The sequence below is a fragment of the Meriones unguiculatus genome, chromosome 17 (genome assembly GCF_030254825.1).
Source record: "Meriones unguiculatus strain TT.TT164.6M chromosome 17, Bangor_MerUng_6.1, whole genome shotgun sequence".
NCBI lineage: Eukaryota > Metazoa > Chordata > Mammalia > Rodentia > Muridae > Meriones > Meriones unguiculatus.
Window position 1 is genome coordinate 21045216 of NC_083364.1, and position 23099 is coordinate 21068314.

A 23099-nucleotide genomic window follows, 5' to 3' on the forward strand; every position below is an offset into this window, starting at 1 on the left:
TACCCATGTGCATTAGATTTACCTTAATCCTGGTTGTCAATATCTAAAAATCGTCCTATGTTGACTTTAGTGTGCAGAATTTGGACTTTAAGTTGTGGAAATACTGAATTAGAGTGGAAAAGCAACCATCTTTTTGTGGGTGCAAAATTTTTCACATTAATGACATTTGTTTATTTGTAATGATATACTGCATACTCACCAAGAACTACAGTAGTACAGTTTCAGGGAATAAATGAAACATTGCTTCCAACAACCAATAAACCATGGAAACATCTGGGGTTGCTATGTCGATTTTCAGTATCACTAATAGAAAACTGAGGAAGAATATGGGAAAGCAGGAAGGCAAGATTTACACATTTTATAGGATAAAGAGAATATTAGTGGTCACTTAACCTGTAAATTACAATAGATAATTAGAAATACTGAGATATACAAAATTATCAGTTTGTTAGTTGAATTTATTGAGGAAAACAGGAAGACTGATGACCAGAAGTGGACAAACCAAAGGAAACTAACCTTTAAGCAAGTTGTAAACTCAGGTGTGAAATGATACAAAGTAGCTTGTCTTAATCCTTATCAACCTCCAGAACTCTGAGTACTGATGTAGATATTTTATGATCTCATCACAGGTGATATAAGGCTGCCAGTGACTCCTCTGCTTTTCTTTAGTCCATTCTCCTGATCTCAGGTTGCACTATGCATCAGCATTCAGTTCTCTTCAGAACCGTGCATTGAAAATGCTTTCTGTGGTTGAGAAAAGCATGTATGGAATACATGTGTTCTGTACCCAAGATGGCATATCTCCTGGGTGCTAGCTTTATATAAAGACTTCATAATGTTTTTAAGAGTCCTAAGGTTGGCGCACGCAAAGAGGAAGGACATCAGAAGATAACAGGAAACAAGCTAGAAACCTGCCACGGAGGGCCTCTAAAAGGCTCTGCCCTGCAGAATATCAAAGCAGATGCTGAGACTTAGGGCCAACTGTTGGGCATTGAATGGTTTTGGCATCTTTGTCAAAAATCAGATGTCCATAAGTGTGTGGATTTATGTCAGGGTCTTCTATTCGATTCCACTGATCCACCAGTCTGTTTCTATGCCAGTACCATGCAGTTTTTAGAATTATTGCTCTATAGTGCAGCTTGAGATCAGGGATGGAGATACCTCCTGAAGATCTTTTACTGTAGAGAATTGTTTTAGCAATTCTGGGTTTCTTGTTGTTCCATATGAAGGTGCGAATTTTTCTCTCAAGGTCTGTAAAGAATTTTTTGAAAAATCAAAATATAGATAGAAAATGTCAACCTACACAAAAAAAAGCCTCAAGTCATCAAAAGTTGTGAAGTCTCACTGATGTACTTTAGGTTTTAAAACATCTACAAACCTCTAACAAAAGCAGGATCCTTCTAACAATCTTTCTCTTGTCTGTTCTGTTACAAGGCAATCTGTCACAAGCAACAAATCAGTATTTTCCTGTACTTTGCACAGCTACTCTACATGGCCAGCATGATTTATTTTTAAATAGTTCATGACAAAAGAGAAAAATATTTTTTTCAGAATTAGGAACATAACACAAATAGTTTTGTATTCTGAGTATAACATATAACTTTGAACTAATAAAATACCTTTGTACATTTCTAATTTTTGATTGACTTAATTTGTTATTTACTTAGTATAATCTTATATATTAGGTGTATATAGTAACATCACACACATATATGAATGCATATTGTTAAATCAAACTGGGTAACACATTAATTGAAATAATTACAGTTTTGGGTTTCACTGAGTTTTAAAATATGATTATCCACAAACTCAACCTATGAATAATCTAATGGGTAATTTGTCTGTCTTTAGAAGTACATATTTGTATATCTTTACACACACACACAAGGTTCATCTTCCATTATGTCCTCTACATAAACCTTAGTTTCACATAAGAACTGTCAAATATATCACAGTCAATTAATAAGTTGATATTATATATTCTGTAATTATATATTCTTTATTTGGAATTGTTTCTCAAGGCAGTTTAATATTTTTATGATGATAATCTATATAAAAATGTATAATTAATGAGTGATTTTCTTGAAACTTTGAACATACATTGTTTTATTATTTCCATCCTCATTGAGAAGCATCAACCACTATTCATTGTTGATTCTGAGCATTTCTTTAACTTTTTACCTTAATTACAGTTTATTCACTTTGTATCCCAGCTGTATCCCCCTTCTTTATTCCCTCCCAACCCCTTCCTCACTCCCTCATCTCCACCATGCCCCTTTCCAAGTCCACTGATAGGGGGGACCTCCTCTCCATTCATCTGATCCTGTTTTATCAGGTATCTTCAGGACTGGCTGCAAAGCCCTCCTCTGTGGCCTAACAGGACTGCTCCTCCCTTCGGGGGTGGGGAGACCAAAGAGCCAGTCATTGAGTTCCTGTTAGAAATAGTCCTTGTTCCCCTCACTTTGGGAAACCAATTGGTTACTGAGCTACCACAGGCTACATCTGAGTGGAGGTTCTAGGTTATATCCATACATGGTCCTTGGTTGAATGTCAGTCTCAGAAAAGACCCTGTGCCCAGATATATTTGGTCCTTGTGGAGCTCCTATCCTTTCCCCATCAGACTAACTCCCCTTCTTTCTTATGATTCCCTGTATTCTGCCAAAGGTTTGGTCATGAGTCTTTGCTTTGAAAACACTGCTAGTTAGAGTCTTTCAGATGCGCTCAGTAGACTCCTGTCATACGTTCAATGCACATCCCATCTGTCTTTCAAAACGAGGATTGATCATCTTGCCCCATGTCCGCTCAATTAATTATCTTTTTTAGGTGTATAGATTTCATTATGTTTATCATATCTTATAGGTCTATATAAGTGAGTATATCCCATTTTTGTCTTTCTCCTTCTGGGATATTTCACTCAGAATGATCTTTTCTAGATCCCACCATTTGCCTGCAAATTTCATGATTTCCTCCTTTTTGATTGCTGAGTAGTATTCCATTGTGTAAAAATACCACAATTTCTGTACCCATTTCTCCATTGATGGATATCTGGGTTGTTTCCAGGTTCTGGCTATTACAAATAAAGCTGCTATAAACATGGTTGAGCAAGTATCCCTTTTGTGTACTTGAACGAACTTTGGGTATATACCTAGGAGTGGTATAGCTGGGTCTTGAGGAAGCACTATTCCTAATTGTCTTAGAAAGCGCCAGATAGCTTTCCAGAGTGGTTGTACCAGTTTACATTCCCACCAGCAGTGGAAGAGGGTTCCCCTTTCTCCACAACCTCTCCAGCATGTGTTGTCGCTTGAGTTTTTCATCTTGGCCATTCTGATGGGTGTAAGGTGATATCTCAGGGTCGTTTTGATTTGCATTTCCCTGATGGCTAATGAGGATGAGCATTTCTTTAAGTGTTTTTCTGCCATTCGATATTCCTCTGTCGAGAATTCTCTGTTTAGCTCTGTTCCCCATTTTTTAATTGGATTATTTGGTTTGCTGCTTTTCAGCTTCTTTAGTTCTTTGTATATACTGGATATTAGTCCTCTGTCAGATAAAGGGTTAGTGAAGATTCTTATAATGTTCTTTTAAAATGTATACACCTTAGCCTAGTTCATTCAAATGCTGATTTCTCCCCGCCCTCTGGTTTCAATTGGATATTGCATTGGGATGCTCATTCTAAGCACCCTGTCTCAACTCTTGTTTAAACTGGCAAAAATAAAGCAACTAGACATAATGTTGAGCTGAGAGGAGCCAGAGGCCAGGAAAGAGGGGAGGAGCGAGAGGGCAGGAAATGATTGGGAGGAAAAGGGCAAGGAGAGCTTGGAGGAGAGCTAGAAGAGAGAGCTGGAATGACATCTGGGAACAAAGTGGAGAGATGGACTGGACCTATGATTTCACAAAAAGCAAGTATAATGTGGGAAATCTAAATGTTAGGAAACTATGAGGGCTTGGAGGTTTAGGATGGAGTAAATATTGCCCAGCATTGTGTCCTAGGATGACTAAATAAACCCAGTCTCTGTGTGATGATTTGGTTATACAGCACTTTAGGATTAACAACAAGTGTTACCAGAAGATTTATCAATAGCAAATATTAAAACCACTACACCACCTCTCCTCTCCTCCCATTCCCATACTACCTCCCTCTTTCTCCTATTTCCCCTCCACTATTCTTTGAAAATGGGAGCACCTCCACCAACACATCCAAGCACATCAAGTTGAATCAAGATGGAACACATCCTCTTCGGCTCTGGCCCAGACAGGCAGCCTCACAGGTGGAAAGTGATCAAAAAGCAGGCAGCAGAGTCCCTGTCAGAGACATCCTACAGCTCCCATTATTAGGGTACCCACATGAATGCTGAGCTGCCCATTGGCTACATCTGTGTAGGGAGCCTAGGTCTAGTCCATGCATGGTCCTTCCTTGGTACTTTAGTCTCCATAGAGGGCTCCTCCCCAGCCTGACTAGTTGGCTCTGTTGGTCTTCTTGTGGAGCTTCTGTCCCCTCCCTTCTGTTATTCCCCCTACTCTTGCAAAAGCCTTCCTATACTCTACCCATTGTTTAGCTGTAAGTGTCAGCATCTGTTCTGATCTGCTGCTGGGCGGAGCCCCTCAGAGGACAGCTATGATAGGCTCCTGTCTTCAAGCATGTAGACTATCATTAATAGTGTCAGAGGTTGGCTTTCTCAATTGGGGTGGGTCTCAGGGAGAAGGCAACACCGACCCACACAAAAACCATGGGCCCAAAATTTACGTTGCCTACAAGATATGCAGGGATGAAAATAGAGCAGAGATTGAGGAAATGTCCAACCAATGCTTGTCCTAATTCTTGATGATAGCAGTTCTAGAATCAAGTCAGATGAGCTCATTTTCTTTCTTAAAAATACGTATTTGTTCATATATATATATATATGTGTGTGTGTGTGTGTGTGTGTATTATTTACTCATTGTTCTGCCTGAATGTGTACCTGCACAACAGAAGAAGGTCCTAGATCTCACTATAGACAGTTATGAGCCATGATGTGGTTGCTGAAAATTGAACTCAGGACCTTTTGGAAGAACAGCCAGTGCTGTTAATTGCTGGACCATCTGTCCAGAATAAGAGGTCATTTTCAGGCTCAAAATTATATCTTAGACATGTGCTTGTTCCTTATAGAACTTGAATGTAATAAAGTGGATATAATATCTCCTTCATCTCCTTATAAATTTGAGAGACTCTCACATGTCTCTAATGATCTCAATTTGACACAGCCTCAGAAAACAAAGAAAGCTTTCAAAATAAGAATCTAATGCATATAAAATTAATTTTATAATATTTAATGAATTTAATGGAAAGATATGCATGTTTGGTGATACATTTATAATTATTATCATTTCCTCTTTTCAGTTTGCCTTCCAAAATATACCAGTATGTTCTATCATTGTATTTTGCTATTGAGGAGATCAATAGTAACCCCTACCTTTTACCCAATGTGTCTCTGGGTATTGCATATTTTGAAGGTAAATGCAAGGGTTATTTATCATTAATCACGAATCTAAATATAATGACAAAATATCTCTACCCTATTCCTAATTACATCTGTTATCTGCGTCAATGTGTGATGGCACTTACGGGCCCACTGTGGAGAACATCTGCACAAGTGGCAGCAAACCTTCAGATCACCCTTATCCCACAGGTAGGTTCTTGGTTTGTGTTTGTTTTAAGTGTTGCAATACTGCCTCCTTAACTGCCATTGTCCAAGTGATTCGGGAAAATAGTGTATACTCATTGATATATATATATATATATATATATATATATATATATATGTTAAAGGGTTAATAATCAGAGCTTGAAACTATAGTTTCAACAATTGTTTAACATTGAAAAGGGGTCAGAGTTTCAGGCATTAGGTCTGGGAATCATTGAAAAAGAACCCAGACATGGGTGATTTATAAAAGCAAGGAACATTTATTCTGCAGAATTTTCAAGCATGCTGGGGCCACCACTCCTTAGAATGGCAACCTGGAAGTGAGCTAACAGACTCAATTTAAAGACAAAAAAAATTTTCCTAGTGTGATTAGGTAATCTTTTTATTGCTTGGTTAGTGCTGATCTAAAAGATGGGGGGACTTCATGGAATGTCCAGTTAACAAGGTGTAACCAGGTAACAAAGAGTGCTAACAAAAAGTGCACAGGTAACTAAATAAAGCTTTCTGGTTAATTTTTAATTTGATTGGTCAAGTGCTTGGGACGTTTCAAGGCAGTTACTACATTACTGTTTTTTTATTTTCAGGGAGGTTATTGAGTTAATGTATCTTGTTTCCATAGGCTGTAGTTTTTTTTCTGAGAAACAGAAACACAGGCCTGTTCAGCCTAAAGCTAATGTGAAAGTCTGTCGTGGTCTCTGGCTTATAAAATATTATTCCTTTCACAAGAAATGGAAATTTCTAGAAGAGTTAAATTAGTCAATATTTTTCTAGAGGATTTGGGGCATTTAAGTAACACTTCATAAATGAACTGAAAAGATTGTTCTTCCGGCCACTTGGTTCTTAGTATAATTCTCAACTTAGACTGACCTTAATAGCAACCATCTACCTCATGTTACTGCCTCTGTTCTGCTTCCTATAGATTACCTATGGACCATTCCACCCTCTCCTGAATGACAAAGACAAGTTTCCTAATCTGCATCAAATTGCCTCCAAAGACAGATTTCTGTCTGAAGCCATGGTATCCTTGTTGATACATTTCAGCTGGATGTGGGTGGGACTGGTCATCCAAGATGATGACCAAGGTATTCAATTTCTCTTAGACATAGGAGAAGAAATGCAAAGAAATGGAGTCTGTGTAGCCTTTGTAAATATGATCCCAGAGGACATGCACTTACTCATGACAAGGGTTGAGAAATATTACCACCAAATCATTGCATCATCAGCAAATGTTGTAATCATTTATGGGGAAGTGAACTCCACTCTAGAAGTGAGTTTTAAACATTGGGAATATTTAGGCACACAGAAAACCTGGGTCAGCACCTCACAATGGGATGACATCACAAGGGAGAGTGACTTCAGCCCTACTGCATTCCACAGGACTTTCACTTTTTCACAGCATCATGGAGGTATTTCTGCTCTTCCTAATTTCTTGGACAGAATGAAGTTCTCTAAGGACACACATTATTTTTCTCCTGAAAGACTGGGATGGATGTACACCAACTGTTCAATATTAAAATCTAACTGTAAAACACAGAGTCATTGTACATTCAATAACACACGGGAATTGTTAGCAGGGCGCAGATTTGACATGGCCATAAATGATGAGTGTTACAATATATATAATGCTGTATATGCTGTGGCCCACGCCCTCCATGAAATGCTTCTTCAAGAAATAGATTTTCTGCAACAGAAAAATGTGAGCACACTAATAAATGAGTGCATTCAGGTAAAGTGTCTTCTATTAGCAACCTTTTGTACTCTCAATATACCCCAAATTTTAAAAATATTTTAATTGAAATAAATACATCTCTTCCCCCTTCTTCCTCTCTAGACAATCCCATGTTCCCCTCATATTCTCTCAAGTTGACAGCCTCTTTGATTATTATTGTTATATGTGTGTGCAATCACAAATATGTAAATACAACCTGATGAATTCATTTTTCTTGTTTGTGTGTATATGATATAACAGCAAAAACAATATTCTTAGAGAAGAAAGGTATCATAAAGCCTAGTTGTCTGAGATTTATTCCATGATTTATAAGGGTTTCTTTCATTTTTCATGTATCAAGAATTAAAAATATTAGAATATTAAATCATGAAAAAATTACATGAAATATTGAACACCACTTTTGACAAAGTCAATGATTTCTTTCAAGGAGGGTGTGAATGAGTCAAAAAAATTGTTTAAAAACAGTAATTTTTACACAAATTCTTTTGTATTAAGTTTTTTCTTTTCTTATTTTATTAATTACACTTTATTCACTTTGTTTCCCCCATAAGCCCATCTCTCCTCCAGTCCTGATCCCACACTCCCTCCCCCTTCTTTACGCATGCCCCTCCACGAATCCACTGATAGGGGAGGTCCTCTTCTCCTTCCTTCTGATCTTAGTCTATCAGATCACAAAAGGACTGGCTACATTGTCAGCTTCTGTGGCTTGGTAACTCTGCTTCCACCTCAGGGGGAGGTGATCAAAGAGCAGGGCAATCAGATTATGTCAGAGGCAGTCCCTCTTCACATTACTATGTAACCCACTTGGACACTGAATTGTCATGTGCTACATCTGTGCAGGGGTTCTAGGTTATCTGCATGAATAGTCCTTGGTTGGAGTATGAGTCTCTGGGAAGTTCCCTGTTCAAATTTTCTGGTTCTGTTGCTCTCCTTGTGGGATTCCCGTCCTCTCCGCTCTTACTATTTCTGACTTCTTACATAAGATTCCATGCACTCTGCCCAACAGATGACCATAGTCTCAGTGTCTGCTTTGATAGTCTGCAGGGCAGAGCCTTTCAGAGGCCCTCTGTGGCAGGTTGTTTCCTGTTTTCTTCTTCTTCTGGTGCCCAAACTCATTGCCTTTCAGGATGGGGATTGAGCGTTTTAGTCAGGGTCCTCTCTCTTGATTAGTTTCTTTAGATGTACAGTTTCTAGTAGGTTTATCCTATGTTACATGCCCGTATGAGTGAGTATATACTGTGTGTGTCTTTCTACTTCTGGGAAAGCTCACTCAGGATGATCCTTTCTAGGTCCCACCATTTCCCTGCAAATTTCATGATTTATTTTTCATTGCTGAGTAATACTCCATTGTGTAGATGTACCACAACTTATGAATCCATTCTTCAGTTGAGGGGCATCTGGGCTATTTCCAGCTTCTGGCTATTACAAATAAAGCTGCTACAAACATGGTTGAGCAAATGTCCTTATTATGTATTTGAGCCTCTTTTGGATATATGCCTAGGAGTAGTATGGCTGGGTCTTGAGGAAGCACTATTCCTAGTTGTCTGAAAAAGCACCAGATTGATTTCCAGAGTGGTTGTACAAGTTTACATTCCCACCAGCAGTGGAGGAGGGTTCCCCTTTCTCCACAACCTCTCCAGCAAGTGTTGTCACTTGAGTTTTTCATCTTGGCCATTCTCATAGGTAAAAGGTGAAATCTCAGGGTCGTTTTGATTTGCATTTCCCTACTTCTTTTTGGTGTGTCTGCTTCTTTTTCTAGGGTTTTTAAGTGAGCCATTAATTTGCTTGAATGAGCTGTCCCGAATTTCTCCTAGAAGGCACTTAGTGCTATGAACTTTCCTCTTAGCACTGCTCTCACTGTGTCCCACAGGTTTGGGTATGTTGTGTCTTCATTTTCGTTGAGTTCTATGAAGACTTTATTTTCTTTCTTTTATTTCTTCCCTGACTCAGCTGTCATTTATAGCAAGTTGTTCAGTTTCCATGTGTGTGTAGGCTTTTTGCTATTTCCGTTGTTGTTGAGGTCCAGGTTTATTCCATGGTGATCAGACAGGATACAAGAGATTACTTCAATCTTTTTTTATCTGTTGAGGCTCTCTTTGTGACCAGCTATATAGTCTATTTTGGAGAAGGTTTCATGAGGTGCTGAGAAGAAGGTAAATTCTTTTGGGTGTAAGGTTCTGTAAATGTCTGTCAGGTCCATTTGATTCATGACCTCTGTTAGAGACACTGTTTCTTTGCTTAATTTCAATCTTGTTGACCTGTCCTTTGTTGAGAGTGTGGTATTGAATCTCCCACTTTAATGTGTGGGGATCTATGTGTGGTTTAAGTTTTATCAATGTTTCTTTTACAAATGTGGGTGCCCTTGTATTTGGGGCATAGATGTTCAGGATTGTGATGTCTTCTTGGTGGAATTTTCCCTTGGTGAGTATGAAGTGTCCTTCCCCATCTCTTTTGATTAATTTTGGTTGAAAGTCTATTTTATTAGCTATAGAATGGCTACTCCTGCTCGCTTCTTGTGTCCATTTACTTGGAAAGCCACCTTCCAACCCTTTACTTTCAGGTAATGTCTATCTTTGTGCCTTAGGTGTGTTTCTTGTATGCAACAGATTGCTGAGTTTTCTTTATGCATCCATTCTGTTAGTCTGTGTCTTTTTATTGGAGAATTGAGTCCATTGATATTGAGAGAGATTAATGACCAGTGGCAGTTAAATCCTTTGATTTTGATGTTGGCTGTGGTCATAAGGTTGTGTGCTTGGTTGCTTTTTGTTTTACTGTAGTGAGGTTATTTATTTCCTGTGTTTTCTTGAAAGTAGCTAGTTTTCTTGGGTTGTATTTTCCCTTCTAGTGTCTTCTGTAACGCTGGATTTGTGTATAGGTATTGTTGAAATTTGTTTTTGTCATTGAATATCATGTTTTCTCCATCTATGAGGACTGAGACTTTTTCTGGGTATAGTAGCCTGGGCTGACATCTGTGTTCTCTTAGGGTCTGCATCATATCCGTCCATACCCTTCTGGCTATCATAGTCTCTGTTGAAAAGTCAGGTATGATTCTGATGGGTTTGCAATTATATGTTACTTGGCCTTTTTCCCTTGCAGCTTTTACTATTTTTTCTTTGTTCTGTATACTTACTGTTTTGATTATTATGTGGTAAGAGGATTTTCTTTTCTGGTTTAATTTATTGGGTGTTCTATAGGCCACTTGTATTCTTATTGGGGAAATTTTCTTCATTGATTATGTTGAAAATGTTTTCTAGGCCTTGGAGCAGGGAGTCTTCTTTTTCCTCTAGTCCTATTATTCTTAAGTTTTGTTTTTTTTTTAACAGATCTTGCCTCAGGTTTATTTGTAAAAACAGCATAGGACACTGGTCATCTGTAAATAGTGTGTAGGTGGGTGTGTCACACCAGTCCGTCTGTCTTCACATTAGTAGAACCATTTCCTATGGGGCCTTCACAGGGGCCTGGGCACCTTTGGGAGCCTGAGCGGGAGCTGGAGCCTTGCCCTTAGCTGGAGCTGTGGCCTCTGCCTTGGTTTGAACCTTGGGCTTTCATTTGCAGAGCCTACGACCCTTAGCCATGTAGCCTCGAATCTTCTTCCCAAGCTTGGGGTGAGCGATGAAAGCCAGGCAGCTGAGTTTGTGGCTGGGGGCCTTTGGCATCTTGGGTTTAACAGCTGCAGGCTTCACAAGGGCCTTGATGGCCTCTGCTCGCGCACTCATTGCCTTTGCATTGTTTGCTTGCATCTTCTTCAGGCCTTTCTTGTTGTGCTTCTTGGCAAAGCGCATGTTCCTCAAGAATTTGGGGTCCACCCCCTTAAGAGATTCGTATCTTTGTGACCGGGGTTTCTTGATGCCATTTCTGTGCCATTTGCGGGACTGGTTGTGTGGTGTGGTTCTTGGACTTGGCCATGTTTGCACAGTAACCCGCGGCTCCCGCACCGTCCAGGACCGGAAGAGAAAGCTGTTCTTAGGTTTAATCTTTTTATGTTGTCTTGAATTTCTTGGTCGGTCTGTGTCAGGAATTTTTTGGGGCTACATCTGTGCAGGGGTTCTAGGTTATCTCCATGAATAGTTCTTGGTTGGAGTATGAGTCTCTGGGAAGTTCCCTGTGTTCAAATTTTCTTGTTCTGTTTCTCTCCTTGTGGAGCTCCTGTCCTCTCCAGCTCTTGCTATATTCCACTTCTTACATAAAATTCCATTCACTCTGCCCAACAGTTGGCCATCAGGCTCAGCATCTGCTTTGATAGTCTGCAGGGCAGAGGCTTTCAGAGGCCCTCTGTGGCAGGTTCTTAGGTTGTTTCCTGTTTTCTTCTTCTTCTGATGTCCATCCTCTTTGCCTTTCAGGATGGGGATTGAGCGTTTTAGTTAGGGTCCTGTCTTTTGCTTAGTTTGTTTAGATGTACCGATTTTAGTGGGTTTATCCTATGTTGTATGTTTATATAAGTGAGTATATACCGTGTGTGTCTTTTTGCTTCTGGGACAACTCACTCAGGATGATCCTTTCCAGATCCCACCATTTACCTGCAAATTTCATGATTTCCTTATTTTTCATTGCTGAGTAATACTCCATTGTATAGATGTACCACAATTTTTGCATCTATTCTTCAGTTGAGGGGCATCTGGGCTGTTTCCAGCTTCTGGCTATTACAAATATAGCTGCTACAAACATGGTTGAGCAAGTGTCCTTTTTGTGTACTTCAGCCTCTTTTGGATATATGCCTAGGAGTGGTATGGCTGGTTCTTGAGGAAGCGCTATACCTAGTTGTCTGAGAAAGCGCCAGATTGATTTCCAGAGTGGTTGTACAAGTTTACATTCCCACCAGCAGTGGTGGAGTGTTTCCTTTCTCCACAACCTCTCCCATGTATTCTCACTTGAGTTTTTCATCTTGGCCATTCTGTTGGGTGTAAGGTGAAATCTCACGGTTGTTTTGATTTGCATTTCCCAAGTAGCTAATGAGGTTGAGCATTTCTTTAAATGCTTCTCTGCCATTTGATATTCCTCTACAGAGAGTTCTCTGTTTAACTCTGTTCTCCACTTTTTAAGTGGATTACTTGGATTGCTGCTTTTCAGCTTCTTTAGTTCTTTATATATACTGGATATGAGTCCTCTGTCAGATAACGGGTTGGTGAAGATTCTTTCCCAATCTGTAGGCAGTCGCTTTGTTTTGATGACGGTGTCCTTTGCTTTACAGAAGCTTTTCAGTTTCATGAGGTCCCATTTATTGATTATTGCTCTTAGAACCTGTGCTATTGGTGTTCTGTTCAGTTTTCTCCTGTACCAATCAGTTCTAGGGTATTCTCCACTTTTTTTTTCTAGCCAATTTAATGTGTCTTGTTTTTTTTTTTTCATTTCATATTAATTTATTAAGAGTTCCACATGGAGAAAATGTTAGTATCACATTTAGCTCTTTGTTTATTTGTTGTCAGTATTTTCAGAATTTATTACAATATAGGTGATCTTGTTTATCTCATTCAAACATTAAAGAACACAAAACCAAGTCCTGCTATAATATCGAAACTTTCTGATGTATATATACATGGGTAAAGACAATACAAGAATATCTCTTGTTTCTCAAAGAAAAAGCTCTCATCTTCACTATTCACCTAAAGTTAGCTTTAACATTTTTTCCCAACCAGTAAGTCTAACCGGTGCTGCCCATAAATTCACAGATATGTGGATACCCAAAACAAAGAGAATAATCTAGGCTTCATTACAATTATTGATTCAAGAGTTTAACTGGAATGATACTTGAGATTACAGATGTGGAAAAGTAGAATAAATCTAACAATGTGAATAGGGGGAATAATTTTGGAGAACATAAGGCAAAAAGATAGCAATGGCCTAGGTTTTATTGATAAATGTTGCAGGATTTTTTATTCCATTGTGAACTGTAAAATCCTCTTTTGTTTGGTGTGGTTCAGTCCTAAAACATACCTTTAAATCAAGAACTTTCTGTTTATTATAAACAGGTGATTAGAGTGTGGCTCAGCCCTAGCACACACCTTTTATCCAAGAATTTTCTGTGCATAGTATTAAAAAAACAAACAAAGAAACAAAATACCCAAAAAACAAAAACAAAACAAAAAAACAAACCTTTAACCCAAGGTCAAGAGGCAGACCAAAAACCTAGCTGACAGAAATTAAGTAGAAAGGAGGGGCATTGAGTGGTAGTATACTTAAGACAGTGGCAAAGAAGAAAGAGCTCTTTAGCTCTTTGTTTTGGGCTTTTGGCTTTTTCCTCCTGTGCTGCCAGGTGGGCTAGTGGGTGTTTTCCTCTGGGATGTGAGCTGAGAAGAAAGATGAGCTGGGTGCTTCCGGCACCTCTCTGAGCCAGGAAGTTTTCAACCCAGCATAATGTGTCTTGTTTTATGTTGAGGTCTTTGATCCACTTGGACTTCAGTTTTGTGCAGGGTAGTATGGATCTATTTTCTACATGCAGACATCCAGTTGGACCAGCACCATTTGTTGAAGATGCTATCTTTTTTCCATTGAATGGTTTTGGCATCTTTGTCAAAAATCAGGTGTCCATAAGTGTGTGGGTTTATTTCTGGGTCTTCTGTTCGGGTCCATTGATCCACCATTCTGTTTCTATGCCAGTACCATGCAGTTTTTATAAATGTTGCTCTATAGTACAGCTTGAGATCAGGGATGGAGATACCTCCATGTTAGTTATTCTTCCACATATTTTCTTCTTTATCCAGTTTTTCATCATCCTCCCTATTGAATCTACTTAAACTAGGTCCACTTCATCACTTTGTCATACTATAGTTTAGTTGCAAGCCTTGGAAGATTGCAATACAAATGCATAGTCCCTTACTAGCTTCTTAAACTCCGTAGTTACTAAGGTAAAGACACGCATACCTAAAGCGTAAAAGCTACACACAAATATAAGCGAACACATGCAATCCTTGCTTTGGGTCTGGGTTCCTCACTCAGCGTGATTAAATCAAAACTGGAAGAAAAAACCTTGGACACTAAGTACTCAAATTTGTGGTGATAGATGTGAAAGCTTATTCTGAAAATGTTTTGGAACTGATAAATACCATCATGCAAGGTGAACACCCACAGTTTTCTCACTATTTATGTTCTCATTTATCTTCTGACTATTGGGTTGTTCATGTCCTTGTCCTTTTATTGAAAGCCTGAAATCATAACATGATCATGATATTTTAAAAATTATCTATGTAATTTCATTTACTTGATAAAATACTTTCAATATAGTTGGATTTTGAGAGATTTTAAAAACTAGTAAGTTTTCCCCACACTGCCTTTCCTGATTTAGTATATGTATATGTGTTTTAATAATTAATAGAGTGCTCCATCTCTTTAGATACATGCTTTCCTTAAGAACATGCACTTTTCTAATCCTATTGGAGACAAAGTGAACATTAATGAGAAAACAAAAACAGATGCAGAGTATGACATCCACATAATTTGGAATTTTCCACAAGGTCTTGGAATGAAGGTGAAAATAGGACATTTTTCCCCATATTTTCCACAAGGTCAAAAACTGTATTTATCTGAGGACATGATTCAATGGGCCACAGTGAGTAGGCAGGTGAGTTTGACCTAAACTTAACTTTTTACAAGTAGATGGCAACTATCAAAATACTGTGGTTCACTGTTCCATCCTCATGGTGATTATATAATTTTCATCTGAACTTTTATATATATTTTAAGTGACAAATTTCACTGATTAGTTTCTGTAGACTTGTATTGTTATTGTACTAAGTTGACTATGGCTATTAAATCGGTTCATAAAACTCAGCTAGTGGCATAATACATGCTACATAGTATGGTTATAAAAGTAGCAAGTAAACTTCTATCTTTTAACAATACATATTTTGCTATACAGATCACCCCTTCTGTATGCAGTGTGAGCTGTGCTCCTGGATTTAAGAAATCCCACTCAGAAGAAAAAGCATCCTGCTGTTTTGACTGTTCCCCCTGCCCTGAAAATGAGATTTCAAATGCTACAGGTAACCTCAAGCTGTGAAGTAAAAGTCTATACAGACTTACTGTCTTCTCTTACCTGAAAGGGACAGTTGTGAATGAAGACATAAAATGACTATGTTGCTTAATATGATATATTATTTTATGTAATTAGTACTATTATACATGTGTAGTATTCATTTTCAGTGTGAAATACATATGTGTTTAGGATGAATGTGAGGGGTTATTTTTTTTTAATGTACAACTGTGTGTATGCTCACTAGTATTCAGGGGCCACTTTGACACTGTCTCTCTTTCTCAGCCACTCTTGTGTTTTCAGAGTGCCTAAAGAGCAGAACTGTTGGAATGAGTGTAAAATTGAAGGAGAATTTTAGACTCATTTCCTGGTAGAATTTGGGCAGTAAAACCATGGTTGTCCTCATACTCAGGAGGCTGAGGAAGTATGGATGCTCAGTCCACGACCCTAGGTACTTTGGAGGTTCCAATCAGTTGTGAAGGTCAAGGGTATCCTAAGAGAAATGGTGTCCTTCAATCCATGTGGAAGTGCCATGAGGATGGAGTCTGATGTTAAGAACAACATCAACCTCCCTAGCAGCAACAGGAAAAATGACAGCTTTCTTATCAAGATCAAATACTACAACTCACTAACTCTACGTGGACATGTAGCACACAGATTTTTCTGGGTCAGCTGGATCTTCATCTCCAAAGCTCTCTCTAGCTCTGTAACACCATTTTTTGGAAATACGGATGAATGCCACCACTCCTTGATTCCTCCTTGAATGCTGAAAGTTTGAAATAAGGTCTTCAAGTTTTTGCTACAAGCAGTTTAATTAAGCTGCCTCCCTAGCCTTTCCCTATTCTCTGAACCACATTTTTTTCAGTCATTATACAAGCACTGCATGTAATAATATTCTCTGAAACAGACCATACAAAGAAGTAAGCATTAATGTATTATGTGCCTTAGTTCATTTTACTCATATTTATATGTTTGATATAAAATGTTCAATATTCTTTTTCATGACTCAAGCAGTTGAGATTGAAGGTTGAATCTCCTTTATCTTAGTTCCTCATGAAATTCTTTAAGAAGACCCCATTCTCAAGATGCTGCTGTCAACTTAAATGGCATGTGATTTGCATTGCCAAATGTTTTCCAGAACAGCACACTTTCAGAGAACAGGCTGTATGTTCTGTTTATCTCTAGCTCACAAGTGAATTAGGAAGGTGAGTTAAGAATTTGTAGATTGTACAGTCTTAGGAAGCTGCAATGAATACTTGGAAAATTCAGTATTTTTAAACTCAAGGTCATTGAAGTGTGAGGCTTTTGAAGCTGACATTATAAGTTTATATTTATGATGAGATATGTACTTCATATATCCTTCTGTTTCCCAAGCCTATTCAATAAGAAGTTTAAAAAGTGGTGGGTAGATAAAAATGTGATATAGAAAAGAGGCCTAATATCAATTCTGAAGGTTTAAGGGTCTGAGCCCAGTGGTTACTGCCAGCAAAACAGTTAGATATAGTCACATACTGAAACAATGCCACAAAATTGTAATTATTCACATTTTAATATTACATAAATCCACAATCCGAAGTAAGCAACTAGTTACAAAATTTAGTGGAGGATCTTCCTGGAGGATACTATTCACTTTTATTTGCTATTTATATTGTATGTGATGAATACAATGAAATGCTGAATATACAAGATCTCAATTAAAATACACATTAAACTTTAAATGTTTAGTTACACATGCTCACAACTTAGAGATAAATATGAAGAAGAGATAAATAATGGAGAGGAGATTTGCCTAACGGAAGAATTCAATAGGCAAACTATTAAAATTGCTCGAAGTTACTTAAAGAAAAACTAAAAATGCAATCTAGACCTCTCTGCTCAAGCTCATTCAATGCCTGCAGAAGAACAGATAGATTGCACGTAGACTTTCCTGCTCCTGTTATCTCAGACCCCGTCCTTATGGTCTCCCTAGTGGTGCAACAGAACACCAGTTGCAACTTCCCCTCCCTCCTGTCCAAACATCCTTTTGATCCCTTACACCATCTCTCCCTTGTGTCCCCTTCCCCCAGCCTCCACCAACTTTTGAACACAGCAGTCAAGCAGGCTAGGAAAAGGGAACACATTCTTAAAAATCCATAGACAAAACAGAAACTAGGAAATTAAACACCAACCCAAACAAGACAAACTTGGAAATCAGTACCTAGATGGATAATCACATGAAGCCCAAACACCCAGATGCCAATGTAAGAATACAGCAATAGCAATGGCAATACATCTCTACCAGAGCCCAATTATATAACTCCACCGGGTCGTGAACATTCCATCACAGTGGAAGAACAAGAAAAAGACCTTAAAACCAACTGTATGAAGATGATAGAGGTGCTTAAAAAGGAAATGAATCAATTCCTCATAGAAAGCCAGGAAAATACACACAACCAATTGAAGGAAAAAAATAAATGAAATGAAGAAATTATAAAAGGAAACAAAAATTTTCAAGACCTAAAATTGGAAATAGAAACAATAAAGACAAGAAAAACTGAAGGAATCCTGGACATACAAACATGAATTCCAGAAGGAAATACAGAGTCAAGCTTCACCAACAGAATTAAAGACATGGAAGAGAAAAACCTCAGTCATAAAAGAAACAATAAAATAAGTGAATACAACAATCAAAGAAAATATTATATTTACAAAATTTTTGACACAAACCATCCAGGAAATATGAGACACTATGAAGAAAAAATATAATAATATTTATATTAAAAATAATAGGAACAGAAGAAAAGAATGTATCCCAGATCAAAGGCCCAGAAAATAACAACAAAATCATAGAAGAAAAATTTCCTGATTTGAAGATGAAAATGCCTATAAAGGTAGATGAAACAACAAATAGATTGAATCAGAAAAGAAAGTCACCTCATCACATAATAATCAAAAGACTAAAAATACAGAACAAAAATATTAAAGTCTGCAAAGGTAAAAAGAAAGTACCATATAAAATGTCACCTATTATAATTATACCTGATTTCCCAATGTAAATTCTTAAAAGCCAAAAAGGACAGAAGTGCTACAGACTCTAAGAGACTATAGATGCCATCCCAGATTACTATTCCCAGGAAAATTTTTAAAAACTATATGTGGAGAAAATGAGATATTCTGTGGGAAAATCGAAATTAAATACTATTTTTCTACAATACAGCCCTACAGAAGGTTCTCGAAGGAAAAACACAAACCACACAAGTTAATTACACATATGAAAACAAAAGAAATACATAGTCTTTCATCAACAAAGAAAGGAAATAAACATAAACTCATTATTCACAAACACTCAATTATTCACACACACCATGACCACCAAAACAACGAAAACAAGAAAAACTTAACAGTCATTGTTCATGGAAATTGCTCAGTGAAAATGGTCTCAATTTTCCATTAAAACGATACACACTGACAGAATGGATGCATAAATAGGAACCATTTTTCTGCTGTATATAAGAAACAAACATCAAAATCAAGGCTATACATGACTACAGTTTAAAGGGTTAGAAAAGATATTCCAATCAGGTGGACCTACAAAGCAAATGTGTGGAGAAATTTAATAAAAAAAAATACTTCAAACCAAAACCAATCAAAGGAGATGGGGAAGAACACTATATGTACATTGAAGAAAATATCCATCAAGATGACATTGCAATACATCTAGGCATCAAACACAAGGCCATCTACTATTGTACAACAAACACTACTACAGCATAAATCACACAGGGATCCTTACACACTGGTGGAAGATGTCAATATCTCCCCAAGGGACAGCTGTATAGACAAAAGCAAAACAGAGGAATACTGGAGTTAGTTGACATTATAAACCCAGTGAACTTAACATATTTACAAAACATTATACCCAAGAATAAGAAAATATACTTTCTTCTCGGCACCTCATGGACCTTTCTCCAAAATTTGCCACATACAAAGCAAAGTCTCAAAGCATACAAGAAAATATAAACAAACCCATGCTTGTTGTCAGACCACCATGGCTTAAAGCTAGATATTAACAACAACTGAAACTCTTCTTTAAAAGTTGGTAGAATTTTACTATCAAATAAACTGTCGCAGGGCTTGTGTATTTGGTTGAGAAAATTTAATGATAGCATCTATTTTACTAATGGGTATAGGGCTATTCCACAAAGTAGAAACAAAATAAACATTATGTGATTGATTTTATGTGGCCAAAGGTGTGCTGATAAGCAAACAACATGAAGACTCAAGAAAGAGAATACAGATCAATTTCGTTTATGAAAATAGATACACATATATGCAATGAAATACTCCCAAACTGAATACAAGAACACATCCAAAAGATCTTTCGCCCTGATCAAATGGGCTTTAACTCAGAGATATAGAGGTGGGTCAATATAAAAATCAGGAAATGAAATTGGCCACATAAATAAAACAAACAAAAGAAAATGGTCATCTTATTAGATGCCAAAAAAAGCTCTTGACCAAAATCCAATACCCCTTCATGATAAAAGTTCTGGAAAGACTAGGGATACAGTGGACATACCTAAACATAATAAAGGAAATTTAATACAGCCTACACCCAACATGAATTTAAATGGAGAGAAACACAAAGCAATTCCATTAAAATGATGGACAAGACAAGACTCTCCATGCTTTCCACATTTATTCAATCTAGTACCTGATGATTTGTTTAGAGATATGAGAAACTAAAAGCCATCAATGGGATACAAATTGGAAAGGAAGAAGTCAAAGTATCGCTGTTGGCAGATGACATGATATCATTCATAAGTGACCCTAAAAACTACACTAGAAAAATCATATATATGATAAATATTTTCAGCAAACTGGCTGGAAAAAGGTTAACTCATATCAGTGCCCTTATAATTACAAGTAACAAACAGACTGAGAAAAAAATCTGGAAAACATCCTTTACAATAGTCAAAAACAACATAAATTATCTTAAGGTAATCCTAACACAGCAAGGGAAATATTTTTGTGATAAAAATTTCAAATTTTTTGAGAAAGAAATTGAAAAAGATATCAGAGATTGGATCAGTAGACTTAACATAATAAACATGATCATACTACAGAAAGCAATCTACAGATTCAGTGCAATCCCTTATCAATATCTCAGCTCAAATACTTACAGACATTCAAAGGACAATTATCAGCTTTATTTGGAAAGTCAAATAAATCCAAGATAGCTAAAATGAAAAAAAAATATCTGAACAATAAATGAAATTTCAGAGGTTATCACCGTTCCTCGTTTCGAGCTGTACTACAAAGTGGTAGTAACAAAAACGACATGGAGTTGGTATAAAAATAGATACGCTGGTAGATGAAGCCAAATAGAAACCCCAGACAGAAGTCCTTACACTTATTTATACCTGATTTTCCTCTATTAATTAATTAATTAAATTAAATCCTGATTGCAGGCTCTACCTCCTCGACTACCAGTCCACCTTCTCAATCCTCCCACTCATTCTCTCCTCTCCTTCTCTTCAGAGAAGGGGAAGGAATCCCATGGGTACTAACCCACCCTGGCACATTAAGTAGCTGTAGAACTAGGTGTGTCCTCTCCCACTGAGGACAGACAAGACATCCAAAGTAGGAGTCAGAGCTGGCAGCCATTCCATTTGTTGGGGGATAAACATGAAGCCCAAACTATACATCTGCTACATATGTTTAGGAGGCCTAGTACCAGTCCATGCTTGTCCTTTGGTTGGTGTTTCAGTCTCTGTGAGCCCACATGGGCCCAGATTAGAACTTCTGGGGTTCTTGACTCTTTCAGTTCTCTCAATCAATCTACCAACACTTTCATTGGACTCCCTGAGATCTGTCTAATGTTTGGCTGTGGGTCTCTTCATCTGTTTCTATCAATTGCTGGGTGAAACCTCTCAGAGAAGTTATGCTAAGCTCCTGTTTACCAACATAGCAGAGTAACATTGATTGTGTCAGGGATTAGGATTCTCCCCTGGTATAGGTTTCAAGTAGGGGTTTGGGTTGGTCATTTCCTCCAACTTTGTTCATCTTTGTCCCTGCACATCTTGTACTTTGCACCGGTCTGGGAGCAAAGGTTTTGAGGCTGGATTGGTGTCCTTATCCCTCCACTGGAAGCCCTTCCTAGCTATAGGAGGTGGCCATGCCTGCTGTGAGGAGTTTCAGCTTAGAGTGATCCCCTAGACTTTCTGAGGCTTCACTTATCCCAGGTCTCTGGCAAGTTCCCAGAGTTGGCCCCCCACCTCTTATTTCCTTTCTCTCACCATGTCCCTTCTCCCCACTTCTTCCTACTTCTAATCCCCATCTCTGATTCCCTCCCAATCCCCTTTCCTACCCAGTTTCCTCCCTTCCTCCACCTCCAATGCCTCTTCTATTTCCCCATTCTGAGTAGATTCAAGCATCATCCATTGACCCCTCCTTGTTACTTGGTTTCTTTGGGTCTGTGCATTGTAGCATGATTATCTTTTCTTATGGCTAATATCCACTTATAAATGAGTACATACCGAGAATGTTTTTTGTGGGGGGGAGGGGTGTTTGGTTACCTTACTCAGGATGATATTTTCTAGTTTCACTTATTTTCCTCCAAATTTCATGATGTCCTTGTTTTTAATAATTTATTAGTATTACATTGTGTAAATGCACCATATCTTCTTTATCCATTCTTCAGTTGAAAGACACCTAGGTTTTTTATTCAGTTTCTGGCTATTACAAATAAATCTGCTATGAACATAGTTGAGCTAGTATCCTGTGGTATGTCAGTGAATATTTTAGATATATGCCAAGGAGTTGGTATAACTTTGCCTTGAAATAGAACTATTCCTAATTTTCTTAGTAACTAGCAAATTGATTTCTAAAGTGGTTGTATGAGTTTTAACTCCAACCAGCAATGGAGGAGTGTTCCCCTTATTCCATATCCTACCCAGCATGTGTTTGCACCTGAGTTTTTGGTCTTGGCTATTCTGATGGTTAGAAAATGTAATCTCAGCATCATTTTGATTAACATTCTTTGGTGACTAAGGAGTTGAACATTTAGGTTGTCCTAGATAGCTTTTAATTGAAAAACAGATAAAGAAAATGTAGTACATTTACAAAATGTAATATTAGAGTTTTAAAAAGAACATCATAAAATTTACAGGTAAATAGTGACACTTTGGCCTCTTCCTTTCCAATTGGTATTCCGCTTCATCTCCTTTAGTTGTCTTATTGCTCTGGCTAGGACTTCAAGTACTATGTTGAAGAGGTATGGAGAGAGTGGGCAGCCATGTCTTGTCCCTGATTTCAGTGGGATTGACTTAAGTTTCTCTCCATTGAGTTTGATGTTGGCTATAGGCTTGCTGTATATTGACTTTACAATGTTTAGGTATGTGCCTTGTATCTCTCATCTCTCCAAGACATTAAACATGAATGGGTGTTGGACATTGTCAAATGCTTTTTTGGCATCTAAGGAATTGATCATGTGGTTTTTCTCCTTCAGTTTGTTTATGTGGAGGATTGCATCGATGGATATCCATATATTGATCCAGCCCTGCATGCCTGGGATGAAGCCTACTTGGTCATGGTGGATGATATCTTTGATGTGTTCTTGGATTAGGTTTGCAAGTATTTTATTGAGTATTTTTGCATCAAAGTTCATAAGAGAGATAGATCTGAAGTTCTCTTTTTTTGTTAAGTCTTTGTGTGGTTTAAGTATCAAGGTGACCGTGGCTTCATA

General features: G+C 37.8%; 1 protein-coding gene and 1 pseudogene across 1 annotated transcript in view; one reads left to right on the forward strand and one right to left on the reverse strand.

Annotated features, from left to right (window-relative positions):
* The window catches only part of LOC110541778 (vomeronasal type-2 receptor 116-like), a 63111-nt gene that overhangs the window by 35935 nt on the left and 4077 nt on the right, over positions 1-23099 (forward strand). Inside the window, 4 exon segments of the mRNA XM_060370101.1 lie at positions 5375-5663; positions 6598-7404; positions 14735-14962; positions 15260-15383. Coding sequence (XP_060226084.1) covers positions 5375-5663; positions 6598-7404; positions 14735-14962; positions 15260-15383 — 1448 coding nt within the window.
* Positions 10732-11341, reverse strand: LOC110541777 (large ribosomal subunit protein eL29-like; annotated as a pseudogene).